General features: G+C 44.4%; 1 protein-coding gene across 2 annotated transcripts in view; it reads right to left on the bottom strand.

The window, feature by feature from the left end:
- The window catches only part of ror2 (receptor tyrosine kinase-like orphan receptor 2), a 70,261-nt gene that overhangs the window by 23,725 nt on the left and 31,657 nt on the right, over window positions 1–14,879 (bottom strand). Inside the window, exon 2 of one of the 2 annotated variants that reach the window (XM_023806769.2) lies at window positions 2,694–2,774. The exons of the other annotated variant lie outside the window; for it this stretch is intronic. Coding sequence (XP_023662537.2) covers window positions 2,694–2,774 — 81 coding nt within the window. The remainder of the gene's footprint in view (window positions 1–2,693; window positions 2,775–14,879) is intronic. 2 annotated transcript variants of the gene reach the window in all.

Raw genomic sequence — 14,879 nt, 5'->3', positions numbered from 1 at the left:
CAGTTTTCTCATTACTGGTAGGTAAAAGGAGAAGCTTTATCTCGGCTGTTTTCTTGGCTCCGGACAGCAGGTTGAAGTTTGCATATTACTCCTTCTTAGTAGGTTGACTGCTATTTGAATGATTAATTCTTTGCATAGTTTTCATGAAACATCAAGCAAATGTTAGCAGGGGGCTTCTTATGCAAGTATGTCGACAGAAATGTTAATAATACTATTATTATTAGTTTAAGCTGATGTTAACTGCTGTCGGCAGTCATCCAGAATGTTAATGTTCATTCAGGGACTGACGTGCACACGCAGCACATATCAGAAAGCTAAGCAAATTGAATTTTCCAGAAAACTCTGGGCCAGTTCTCTGTGTAATAGGTGCATGTAATACAATTTCCTTCAGCCATGCACGGTACATGTTGTTTTTAAAACCACCAGACTTAGACCAGCCATTGGCCATGAGTTATCGGTTAATGCTTTAGGTCTGAAGCCCCAAAAGATTCTGACATACCCTTTACAATGGCAATGATTCCATATGTGTATCTGAAATACTGTTTAACAATATACAACAATGTCAGAGAGTCGTTTATTAAAAATCTAAAACAGAAACTGTAGGATGTTTGCAAAGACCAACTACAGGCTGCAGTGTTGCATGTTATTGTTGAAATCAGTTTGTAAGACTTTGTACTCATAAATCCCATCTCGATGCTCACGGACTGTGTAAAATAAAGTGCACTCCTGCCTCCCACAGGAAGTGGGCGCCAAAGAGACCCACATGTCGCACTCAGAATCCATGCAATATTTATGTGGTTCAGGTCCTTGTTTAATGACTCATGAGGGCTGAATGATGCCCTTACGACCCACAACGGCCCCTAAACCATAAAATCAAAGGGTTTCAGTGGAGCGCATCTGTGTCACGGATAACCAAAAACAAAATTATTACAGGAGGAGCCGTATGCCGACTCAGCACACCTGGGCAGCTGCACCAGCAAGCTACAGTGCAATGACAGAAATGTAAACGAAACATCCTGCACAGAAGAGGGTTTGCTGGAGCAGAAATAAGCAGAATATCAAAGCCAGTCTTAACCATAGGGGCAGTGTGTGGCTCAGTGGTTTATGAGTCAATACGCGTGTTCAGAAGGTTGCTGGTTTGAATCCTGTGATTGCCAGAGAAATTATATCATTGTCGGGCCCTTGAGCAAAGTCCTTAACCCTAAACATTGCTCCAGAAAAAATTGCTGACTTAACTCAGACCCCAAACGTTGCCATCTGACCTATTTAATTTTATATAAAAATGTGTGTGTGTGTGTGCCGCTCTCTCACAGGAGAGCAAGATGAGATTTGGGAAACTAAAGAATTCCTATGTGCTTTTAAAATGCTGAATAAAGTATCAGCATTAAGAAATGACAGGATAATACATGCCTACAATATCTGTTTCAGCTCTAGTTTCTTGGGAATCTTACAGAATCCCAGCCTCAGAACATCCAAATCCCTGGCGTTTTGCCCCTGTAATAAAATGAGCATCTGATGAAGAGGCACAGAACTATTTAAATGTACTTTAAATGGTTGTAAAACAAGGCACCACCATTGTATCTGAAATAGAACTTTTCAGATACAATGAAAAAGATCTTGCCCCAACCTCAGCGTAAGGCAGCCAATGTAAACAGCCGCCTCAGTATCACGCTCGCTTTTTCCATCGTTGGTTCGGACGGGTCGGCCAAGATGAAGTGGCAGGCTCTCGTGAAAAGCCGAAATTCACCGGAAACCCACACAGCCTCCCACAATTAAGCTGAAGGTCAAATGCAAAGCTTCAAGCTGACCAGTAATATAGAGTTTGACGTTTGTGTAATTACGCACGGCTATACATGTTCGTACAGCTATTAATTATGCCGAAAGTCAGTTTGGTGAGATTGCCTCCACTGTTCACCGCTATAAATTTTTTCCCGCTAAATTAAAAAAAATAAAATGGAAAAGAGTTGAGCCCAGCTAACATTCTGGATTACATGTATGTTTAAGGGGAAAAAAATCCTATCAGGACAAATATTTTATTGTGACATAATTACTTCCTTCCAATCAATGGTACAAGCCAAGCGTACGGGGGATTTAATTGCAGGCTACCCTTAAAAGGAAACTTCATCCATCATCCAAGAAAAAGGCAGCGGGGAGGGGATTAAAAAAAAGAGGCCTTTGATTTTAAGCTCAGAAAACTCAGAAAACACCGATTCTGAACAATGAAATGTGAAAGCACTTGGTAATACACCTAATCTTCCCGCATATGCCGTCATAATTCGAGAGCCGAACATGCCTAATTTCCTAAATGGCCGGCAGAAGCAACAGCAAAGTGACACCAGGACACATCGAACTGGAGCTAGAACTGATGCTCTGTGTCATATCCTGACCTGTGTCATATCGTGCCATGACAACGATAAGTCACCGGAACACAAACGTCATGTAGGTGAATGATATAAACAAATATGGTGAGAACACCCAAATACCGAGTTTCCTTTGCTGATCAGTGTGTGTGTGTGTGTGTGTGGGGGGGGGGGGGGTCGTCTTCAGCTCAAGATACCCAAGCATGCATATACTGTTTAACCAGTCCTACTTCTGCTCAACAGCTGGGCGGCTAGATAACACAGCTGCTCCGATTAGCTTCCTAGCTTCTGGTCCTGTAAGCGACTCACGCTTCCAGGGCTGGGTGGAGTTACCTTCTGACGTGGGCAGGTCTCTGCTCTGAGCCTCGGCGAAGCCGTCAGCCTCTGCCGGCTGGGACAGGTCTGCGTCGGCAGCTGGGACGAGACGATAAAAGCCACAATGAAGTACTCCCCATCACTTTCCCAGTGATTTAAAATGGGGGGAGAGGAGGGAAGCATGCAAAGTATCTGTACATAAAAACGGTCATATAATAATTGACCTAAAGAGAAACAGAACATTAAAAAAGAAGAAACTGGATTAGGGGTGAAACTCCAATATGAAGGATGTGGACACAATAGCTAAGGGCTGAGATGTGGTTAATGACAGTGATCTTAACTCATGAGATCAAGTCCAATCAGAGAACAGCCTCTCTAGTCATCACATGTCATGGCCAGAGGCCGGTTCTCTGTACATACAACGGACATGTGTTATGTCAATGACCAGAGGAGGCGGAGGGAGAGGAGGAGGAAAAGGCGGAGGGAGAGGAGGTGGAAGAGGCGGAGGGAGAGGAGGAGGAAGAGGCAGAGGCGGAGGGAGAGGAGGAGGAAGAGGCAGAGGGAGAGGCAGAGGGAGAGGAGGAGGTCTCCACAAAGGGCAGGAGTGAATTCAGAAAGTTTTCTTAATTTAATACAGCTGGGGTGAGGAGGAGAGGGAAAAAAACAGCGGCACCCTGACAGGGATCATAGAGGAGGCTTTGGGACGTTTTAACATTAATGTGAGGCAGTGTTACAAGAGGCACAAAAAGTCAGCCTTAACGCAACAAAAATATATCATCTGGACAAATTTAATGATCAGGATAACTAAAGTTAGGGTGTCACCGCAAATATAAATTAATTGTAAGGCTTGGGGAGACCTACTTCATGCAGCTGAAAATCTGAAAAAGAACGAAGCACAGCTGCCTGAATTTCACCCCATTTTAAAAAGAAAAAGGACAGGAAAAAAACAATATACAAGAATTTAATATACAATGTACAAGAATTTGAAGAAGGTTCAAACTATAAAAACAGTTTTGTGGGCAACATATCTAGCACGCTAAAAAACCCCAATTAAATCTCAAAGCAAAGGTCCATGAGGGAGGCGAAATGCATGTATGACTGCAGCCGTATTTTGAGGTCGAATGTCGTATTTCAGAAACCCCACATTTTTACGTAATCTGCTAAAACGCAGAATTTTGAAATTCAGATGTTTCCCTTTCACCCGCCCCCTCCCAAAAAGAAAACATCAAAAGGGACTGATGTTGCCATCGGACTCACGCCATTATTTTCCCCCCCACTGAACTTTACGGGTTTTCCTCGTTTAATAGGCCTCAGAGCCCTTATGAATAAACCACATTTGCCGTTATGCTGGGAGCCCAACACGCTGAGGTCACTCGGATAATTACACGCCGCTCGTCTGCCGCATCCCGATCCGGAATGCGCTGCAGGCTCGGCCATTAGCGCGTTAATGAGCATGCGGTCACGGTGACACTCCTGTCCTGTCCCGTCCAGCCCGGTCCCACGCACAGGCACAGAGACCCACTGATACCCTCATTCATTCATCCATATTGCTTCCCATGCACACAAACCTCTCACACGCAGGGCGTGGGCATTACCCAAAACGCTACACATGAAATGTGTCAATCTTAAAACTATAAACCATAAACCCCCAATAAAATGCACCACCCCTCCACGGTTCCCTTGGCATGTCCTGTTCTCTCCACCATCATTTCCTTTCACCATCCATTGGCAACCAAAGCACTCTTCAGTGAAGTTTGGGCTCCACCAGGACCCAACACTAGTTATAAAGTTACCTGTTCCCACGGTGACAGCAACCCTTGCATAATTGCATCGAAAGGGTGAGGAACAATGCATGCAAATCAGCTGACCAACTAAGTCAATGGACGGACATTTATGATATAACAAAGCAGTTCTACACTTAAAGTTCCAGTAATATTCCCATGAAATTAAGTATTAAGTTCTGAATTCAGTTACCCCAATCATTAAATCATAATCCGCTTTTTTTGGAGGGGGGGGGGGGGGGGGTAGCACGGGACTTGGATTCCTACACTTTGAAGAGTACTGAGCTTTATATCAATGATCAGGTACCCAAGCCAAACTCAGATTAAGCATTTTTCAATGTGGAAAACAAAGCAGATCCAGCATATATAAAAAAAATATGTCCACCATGGGTTCAGGGTTTTTTTCTGAGGCTAATTCTTAAACGTTTCAACCTGAATGTAGGACAATGTGTTCAGAGACCTGGTGTGGCTGTGATTTGTTAGACAGCTTACGTTTCTGAAACATAAAACTTATCTAGCTGCGGCACTCTGGAAATGTTGTTTCTGGATCAGACGAGCTGACTCTCTGGCTGGCTGTGTTAGTCAGAGAATGTTACTCAGTTAGTCTGGGGGTCGGCAAGGCCGAGGAGAGACTAATCCAAACGCTGTGAGGTGGGAGGGTGAGTAACGGCCCCCTGCCCCAACCAACGGCAAGAGGAGCTTACATGTCAAATGATCATTCTGCTGTAGCTGGGAGGCCTGCGGGGCTTGTTCTACCTCCCCTGTACACATCCCGATGTCAGCCCATGGTGATAAGCCAAGCAGATTCACCCCCCCAGCTTTAAGGGGAAGGGGAAGAGTACACCCCCCCCCCCCCCCACACACACACACACACACATATAAACACTCGCAAACAGACTGCGGCAGGCAGGATTTACAACCTTTAAACTGCACATAACCCTCAGAGGGATGAACACTTGGAAACACCTACAGGAGTCGAGCCCCATGATGTGTCTTCAGCATAGGTGGGAACCTACAAGCTCTGTCCTTTGGGAAAACAAAATTCTTGGATCTGTCAGGCGGTCCTGCAGCTGAAAAGCCCACCCAAAGGCGGACAGCTCTGCACTCTGCCAGCAATTAGGGACAATAAAATTTTATCCATCCATAAATCCATCCATCCTCCAAATGCTTATCCTGGATAGGGTCATACAGGGACCTGGAGTCTATCCTAGACAGCATAGAGCACTAGGCAGGAGTTCATCCTGGATTGGATGGCAGTCACACACACACACACACACACACACAATATGATATGGGCAAATTAGAAATGCCAGTTATCCTAATTGCATATCTTTGGACTGTAATAGGAAATGGGAGAAACATGGAGGAAAACCCACAGGACCAAGGGACACATGAGCTCCCCGTTTGTGAAGGACATTAAAACCAACTGCAGTTGATGGGTCATTTCAAACGTTCGCATTGACGGCACACTTAAGATCCATCGCTGCCATTTCTGACCCATTAATGAATCTCGCGCAAACAAAGCGCTCACCTGAGATGGCCGACTCAATGCGGCACCAGTTCCCTGCAGATGAGTCCGTGCATTGTGGCCCTCGCCGGGAGCCCGCGGCCTGGGGGCCCGGCCCAACAAAAGGGCCAGTGTGGAGGCATGGATGGAGGCGCTGATCTGATTACTTTGGCCCAGCAGGCATCCAAAGCAGCCCGGGCCCCACTGAATCGCTGCCTTTCAAGGAACATTCTCCTTTTTCAACATCCGGCCCTCCTGGCAACCGGGGGGTGGGAGTGGACTCTGTGTTCTCGTAAAGGGGGGGTGGCAAAATGGAGCCGGCCTTGGCCCAAGCCCTGGACCCGGCCCCCATGGGGTTGGCAGAGGCCCTGACATGAGGGGAACGGACCCTTGGCCTATCCCAGAGTAGGAGCTTGTTAACACTCCATTTGCCCCTCCGGAGGGCCGTTGTGGGGAAGTCCCTCTGCCAGGGGCTGTAAAGTAACAGGAATTAAAGTTGGAGTAGCTGGGTACAGGGCCCGGAGCTGGAAAAACAGGTCACGCCATGTCAACAGCAAAAATCCCAGGTCGCTTTTAAAAAGGGGGGGGCCTGCAATCAGGAGGCGGTTCTCGGCCTTCCGGCAGTAATTCCGCAGATCCTTTATTCCAGATTCCACGGATCCGGTCATGGTTCTCATGGGGAAGGGTGGGCCACACGCTCGCTTCGGACAATCCTAAACAACACGCGATTCCGCACAGCGTATGGATTAGCTACCGGATTCCGGGATAAACATCAACACCAGAGTTTTATTACAGTTTTTTTTTTTTTTTAAGATAACTGAAACAGAGCCGTTAATGGCGATTCGATCTGCCGCAGGGTCTTCAAAAAGCACCGCTTACAAGACAAATTGAGTGTTCGGGCAAGACCGAACAGATATGCGAATACCTCTCCTCACCTGCAATAGCACTTAAGCCGAAGAGGTAAATATTTAGAAAACAGCTGCTGGGTGGCGGCCTGCACGTGCCAATGAAAGGAGCTGGAAGAGCCGTGAGGCTCATTTTTGGAAAGAGCTCAAGAAATAACACCACTGTCCCTCTGGTCATCGATAAGTAGGCTGCCGGAAGGTGACGAAGAAAAGATATTTGACAGCCTGGAGTAAATATGATTAAGCATTAAGTGCATTGTTTAGTAGTAATGATCAGTCAGTCCATGGAGTAGTTACACGTCTATGGTATGAATCTCATTTTAGACCAAAAGTTAGTACCCTCAGGCAGGGGGGCTGCTAAAGATTTTGGGCCCCATGAAAGAATATTATATCGGGCCCCCAAACCAGATCAATCGGATTAAGTTCCAAATTTCTTAGGGCCGCAGTCACTCGAGGGCCATTGGAATCATTTCCCCCACTAAATGGCGCCCCCACCCTCAGGATATCCTCCTGAGACCCAAGGAAAAAAGTGTCCTTCAGTTTTAGGTTAATTGTGATTTTCTATGTCTTTGGAGGAAATAAGACATCTTTTTTCAAATGTATTTTTATTTTTAATTTCACAGCATGTCCTCTTTAGTGTACAACAGGAATAAATATGTTTCTTGACATCAATGAAAAGATAGATGCAAAAACAAAATGTCCACTACAATGGACATAAATGAATGGGTGGGGTCTCAGGAGGATATACCGGTATACTCTCCTGAGAGGACATTACGTTTTACTTATCTCTCCCAAACTACACGTTACTACATTAAGTCCTGCTTTTCCTTAAAGAGGACAGTTAATGCTTTAAGTGACATACCATATGTGGGGGTGGGGGGGGGATGCTTTTTACCATCCCCACACATTTAGGGGAAAAAAAATTGATAAAAAAAAATGTTCCCCCTGGATATCAGCAGGATACACAAACGTACCTGTGTGTTGCAGAGACCCACACACACCCACGCAGACCCACGCAGACCCACACACACAGACCCACACACACAGACCCACACACACCCACACAGACCCACGCAGACACACCCACACAGACCCACGCACACCCACCCACACAGACCCACGCACACCCACGCAGACCCACACACACAGACCCACACACACCCACACAGACACACGCAGACCCACCCACACAGACCCACGCAGACCCACCCACCCACACAGACCCACGCACACCCACGCACACCCACGCACACCCACGCAGACCCACACAGACCCACGCACACCCACACAGACCCACGCACACCCACGCAGACCCACGCAGACCACGCAGACCCACACACCGTGGTGTATGAATAGGTACACGAACTGGCCCTGCTCAGTTCCCCTGTCTACGGACAGCCCAGCGTGCTACAAAAAACCACATCCTGCATGGGACACCGGGACCCTGTGGGTAGCACACCATGTCATAAATCGCTGGTGGCCTGGCGTGGAGTCGCTGCCGTCACGCCGTCCTCTCTGCCTGCCCGGACTTTTAAGTATAAAGGAGTCTTTTCCTCTGCCCTCCATGGAAATCCCCAGAAGAGCCAGTGAAATCACTGCCTGAGGTTCCCTTGACAGCACTCCGCCAACTGGCTCCATCATAGTAATACACCCAGGGTTACCACAGTATCCTTCTTGCCACCCCCCCCCCACTCCTTTTTCGAATCTCTTGATTATGCACTAAATACCAGTCTCCTCACAGCTTACATTTGCCTGAGGTAAGCGGAAAATTCAAAGTCCAAGTAAACTAAAATGAGAGAAATCTCAGCCATACAGACTATTTTTAAGGAAGTGAAAAGTCAGTGATTCCAATCAAAGCAACAAGATTTGTTAAATAAATGTAATTACGCTTCATCCAAAGTTTGGTGAAAAAGCTTGGTCGTACAGTAATTGCTGCAAATTGTGCTTTACACACACAGTAATAATCAATCCCCCAATATTTTGGGAGAAAAACACTTTAAAAAACCTTCCATGGGAGAGAAGTACATAAAATGTGACAGAATTCATACACAGAATGCACAACACAGGTCAACAAATGCCCAATGCATTTACGAGACATCAATGCATAAATGTTGACAGAAGCAACCATGAACCAAAAGTTCCATGACCAGAAGTACCAGAAGTACCGTAACCAAACTTTCACCAAACACAACATGCCTTTCATGGGGTGTAAGAGTCAGAAAAACACCTCTCCAACGACCAAGAGGTAGCGACCGTGAATGATGCCTGATTCATAATCACGTACCTTCACATGGGGCTGGTCAGCCAGTCAACCCCCCCTCCACCAGCTATACTGGTGTCATAATATAAAATATGCACCATAAAATCAAGATGAAACTATGGTGGAACATGGTTCCCACTGATTGTATGAAGTCTGTTTGACTAACTGAGGCCTCATTTGCAGTTCCCAGGCTTTGTATACATCATTGTAACTCCAGAGTCTTAAGGGTGCATCCAGGAGTCAAGGACGTACTTCAAGTAAAGGTCTCCAAGAAAAGCGGGAAAAGAAAATTCCACTGGACCCAGTGTTTTTTTGCATGTAACATGACAAAGCTGCAACACTAAAAATATGACACAAAAAAAGTCATAGTGAGGCAAATTCTCGAGTTCAGGGAGCGCATTTCAAGCCAGGCATAATTACACTGCACAGAGGAAACTCAACTCCTCAGATCTTCCGCACAAATTATAAGATAATGACAGCCCTCTCCACAGACATAAACTCAACTCTGCGGAACCTTCGAGGTTCTGTGTTTATCGTCAGAAATTCTGGTAGTCATAGCAAGCTCGCTAAATTTAGGAGTACAAGTCATTAGACAAGAGGTGGAAAAAAGGGCTAACAAAAACAGTGTTAACACCCCATCTTGAGTGCCATGCCCACCACAATATGCCCCAATGAACTTTAAAATTACTCTGCGATACCCCCTATAGTCCACAGGGCCTTTAAACGAAGTTTACGGAGTTAGTACTTAAGCTGAGCTGCTGTAATGAATCACATTAATACACTTGATTCATTAATAGTAATTAATCATGCTAATCACACAACCCTGCAACTTATTCTCAGACATTTCCAGATCGATTCCTGCATCTACTTCATCACTTGCGCTGAAAGGTTACACAATATAACACAAGTAGTGAAGCTTGGACATCACTTAAAGTGTGGTACCAAAGGCAATTAGACATTGAGGAATTATGGTACATCACAAGCATAATCTGTTTTATACTAAGGTAATCACACAGAATCATTCAAACTACAAGAGAACGTTAAGCAAGAGCAGACACCACAATTAACGTCACTTAAATCTCCAGTCGGTCACAGGCACAAATTAAACCTGAGTTTCGTCAGCTATAATCCCGGCAAAGTGTTTGGCGAGTTTGATTTGTTCCCCCATGATTTTTACATTTGTTATAAAGACGGATGGCTTTGTCTGAGCCTAAGCCACAAGCACTCCGAGTTCCTACAATCTGAATGGACATTCTTGGTCCAGAACCTCACCAACACATCGTTCAATGCAGAGTCCTTTTTTTTTTGGAGGTTGAGTAGGTCAAAGCAAACTTTAGCCTGCATTCTTCTAACCATACTAATTTCTTTTTTGCATGTTCATCACTGTGACTAAACAGCAACGGCCAAAAAAGCTGGAAACATTCTCCAAAAGGCTGAACAGCATCCCAACCATTTCCTCGCCTACCCCGCGGCAGACGGCTCTCCAGTCTAAAGGACATCTGAACTCCTGACCTCTCCTCTCCGCTGCGCAGTACTGCCGTCAGCTACATCTTCCCTTTCTTAAAAGAAAAGATGACCCACTGCACTCATTTCTGCTTTCCTGTCGAACGACAAAGGAGAACTTTGAAGGAAGCACTCACAACCAATTTGTGAGCTTTGACAGGCAGGTATGTTGTCTAGCTGAAATATGAGCTCAATTTTGAATCAACATACGTACTATAAGCTTACTCTACAGAGTTAGTATATGTGGCTCTTGAATGAATATCAGCCATCACAGCACTCTCTAGTTTAAATACATATATCACTTTCCCTCCCCGAATGTTGAGATCAAAGTTTCTACTAGTAATTACACATTTTCAACATGTCAAGATATAAGGTGGGGAAAAAAAAACATGACAAATACCCTGTGTAAACAGTTTAAAACCTGATTACACAAAATTACTGTCAAGGCTTTCATGGGCTGATAATTTGAACATTTTTCACAAACAATTAGGTCAACATCAATTCATAAGTCAACATAATCTAATCTCTGAATTCCCAGAATGGGGCGGGGGGGGGGAGACAGAGTCGTCTCTTGCCAATGAAAATATAGAGGACATGAGCTATCTCTCGGGGTGCATTCACATCAAAGGGAACTCCAGGCTGAACGCTCGCTAAGGAGCCGTCCCTGTGGGTAATGGGGGGCAAGGTGGCGTCAGATCCCTGCCTGAAGGGTCAGCCTGGGGGCCGCCAATGTCACTTCTTATTATAAATATCCGGCTGGCGGAGAAGCGCAGGCAGCGGGGCGGGCAGCTCCATGCCGGCGGTGGCAGGGACGGTAGTGGATATCCGCCGTCTCTTACGCACGCGGAGGTCACGTGGGTCACACTTTAGTCAAGGCTGCGAGAAGGAATGTGGTGGCCTCAGTCAGCAGCGGTTTGCCCACCGAGAGCAGAAGCGGCAGCTGAAGCTCAAAGCCGGGCGGAAAACGACTCGCCGCGTGCATAACAGAGTTGGGGTGCTTTGGTCCTGCCATCCATTAGGTAATGGCTGCACTAAAGGTTTAAGATCAGTTCCTCTAGTCATACAAATTTAAAATAAAACTGGATGACTCTACTGCATGTACAACAAATGCAGATAAACATCCATTATGCACTTATTAAAAATATAAATATGAAGCAACTTGTTTTAGCCCATGCAAAAGGTCTTCACTCTGCTTTAAGTAGAGAGAGTCCTCATTGCAGCCGCTGGTTATTTACATACGATGCTGTTTTTCTTATTGTTGGCGACGCATATTCAAGACGCTTTTTGGGTTAGTTGTAAAGGCACATGTTTCAAAAGTATGTTCTAAATGGCCTAGAAAACAAGTTTAAACAAGAAAACAGCGATGTACGTGAATGTGTTTTCCTTTTCTACTACGTACCTGTCTAATCACCCTATTTTAATCCTTAGCCGTGTTAAAAACACAAACACAAAAAAGCTTTTTTTCGACTCAGGAAGCCAGAGGGCAGGGGCTTTAACCAGGAGTATTCAGGAGTTGGCAGCAAACATACCTTCGAAAAAAGTTATGCCGTGATGTCGCTGTGGTTACCAGGGCAACGGGGCTTCTGGCTCTGGGGTGCTGATCTTTTTAAATTCACATAAGTGCGTTAATGCAAGCTGTGAAGGACATTAGAGCCAATGTTGCCATGTTGTGAACAAAACAGCCCATAAACCACTGGCAGGCATCACTACCATGTAAACATGACGAGTCCAGCTTGACCACTTACGTGGGGACAGATAATGTCTCTATTCCATTGTAAAGGAAACAATGGGCAACAGTTACGAAGCACTGAAAGCAACTTTTAGCCAAGACTTCACACCCAATTTTTAGTTTTTAAACGGAATGCCATCTCCAAATCTATGTATAGAAGCTTTCACTAGTGACGAGCATCATAGAGAAAAAGACATTTGGATTCATGTTTATTCATTTGCTCATTCATTCATCCATCTATCTATTAATTGATTAACAAAATCTTCACTGCAGGTAGCTATAAAGGGCGTGAAGCTAACAATGTACTCGCAATGGGTTTTACCATCATTCTGCTCAAATAATGAGAAAGAAAAGTGGATCGAAAAAATTGGCATCCACTCTAAAATGTATGTACCCAACCCAGACCAATTTAATTTGATAACAAAAAATCTACAGAAAAAGTTTACTCAAAATATGCACAGTACAACACAACTGGAAATAAAATCATATTGAAAAAAGCCTACAGCATAATCCCTGTTAGATTCAGTTCCACTTCCTGTTCCGTGTGCTGTTTCGTGGGGAATCATGCATAGATTTCAAGGTTCCAGCAAATCCCGCCCCCTCATAAAAATTACATTGTATTCAATATGTTAAGACATTAAACATTCAATCATTTACTATTATTATAAAAAAAAACAGAACTTGACTGCCATTTAGTGTGCAACTGCATTTTACGACTGGCTGGTTAGAAAAACCAGTGAAACGAACTACTACCTATTACAAACTGGGATGATCTCCAGTTCTGTACAATCATCTTGTTCCTTCTCAGATACTCAGGAGTGCACAGGAATAACCACACTGCCAGGCAGCAGAGACCTGGAGCCCGTAAACTGAGGATCCCACAAACTACTGGTCAGTTCAACTGAAACCTTATTCCAAGGTACAAGAGATCAGAGAAATTACAGCCTTGTGACACGCAATGCTGGGGAAACATGTGGGAACATTTAATGCAATATTTTTAAACCCCAATAACAGCCCTTTTCATGAATCTCCCTCTCAGCATAAGTACTGATTCACTTTCGCCTGACACTGACAGCTAAATTATTCTTAGATGTTTTGCCAGGGAAAATATCTAACGAAATTTAACCCATGCTCCGTCCCTGCGAAAATGACAACCAATGCAAGTCGTAGAGAAGCAATGCGTGTATATTATATATTATTGTTGTCCACATTCTTCATCTGAAGCCAGGGACAGCAAACTGACAGCAAAAGACACAGACGGTTTAACTAAAAACACTCTACAATTTATTGCTGCTGTTGGAAGGATGTCGAGACCATTTGCCACTTGTCAGAGATCTGTAGTCCACATCATTGCGAAGACTTCAAAATACAACTGCTGATACTCGTACAAAATTTCCACCACTGGAGGACAGGACTGCTAATTGATTTTTTTGTTTAACTTGACGCATGAAGAAATCCATCTAATATTCATTCCAGCTGAATAATGACCAGACTGAGCTGGAAAGTCTTCAGATAAGCAAGGGGGAGGGGGGGGGGGGGGGCTCTTCAGGAATGACTCCAGAGTGAAGCGTCACAGACCAAGGAGAGCTTCATAAATCAACCTGAGACAGTTTTTCCACAAAAACTGCTTACTTTGAGGAAATAGCTCATGACTGAATTGTGTGGAACATAAACTAAATGTTGTTGGGGTCTGGGGGGGGGGGATGTGGAGGGCCTTGATCTCTCTGAGCTTCACACGGTTTACATAAGTTCACAAATGTGCCGGACAGACTCATCCATGACCTGACACCACAGGTCCTGCTTAGCCAATTCAGAGAATAGCTCATAAAAAAGAATCTGTTTCCTATGGTAGATCACATCTTGATGAAGGATGCCTGTTTAGACTAATATGCAAATGCTCAAGACATAACTTACTCAAAAGTAAAAAAAAATGTGTTGTTGGGGACCCTCTTCCTTAAAATACTGATGAATTTGAAGGTGAAGCAGTATTCGCATTTACAGTGGCTTGCAAAGTATTCAACCCCCTTGAAAGTCATGACAATTATATAGAGTATAAAATACATAAACCACATAGAATACAAACATACATAAAATACACACAACATTTTCTCAAACATCTATGTTAAGAACTTTTTTTACTATTTTCAAACGGGGGGGGGGGGGGGGGGGGAGAGATACTATTTTCAAACGGCAATATAGATCAGTTGTGCAACATTAAAAAGATAAAAATAAAAGCGTGGTTATATTGAAACCCCTTTGTTTTAGAAGCTCCAAGTTTACACAAATGACAAATTAATCACAAACAACATAAAGGTGACAGTTTTCTGACCATAATTAAACATAATTACATACTACTTGGTCCAGATGTTTCTCTCTGAATATAACGAGTACCCTTTGTAAGGGCCATTGTCCAAAGAAAGATCCCATCAAACATATCTTCCAATGTAAAGCTATCACAAGACAGCCAGAAAAGCTACGATGACTCAAACATGCTATATATGCATCCCCAGAAGGTCTAG

This window comes from Paramormyrops kingsleyae, chromosome 7 (genome assembly GCF_048594095.1).
Source record: "Paramormyrops kingsleyae isolate MSU_618 chromosome 7, PKINGS_0.4, whole genome shotgun sequence".
In the NCBI taxonomy this organism is placed as follows: Eukaryota; Metazoa; Chordata; class Actinopteri; order Osteoglossiformes; family Mormyridae; genus Paramormyrops; species Paramormyrops kingsleyae.
Note: the sequence above shows the minus strand (reverse complement) of the source record. Positions and strands in the feature narration are given on the sequence as shown.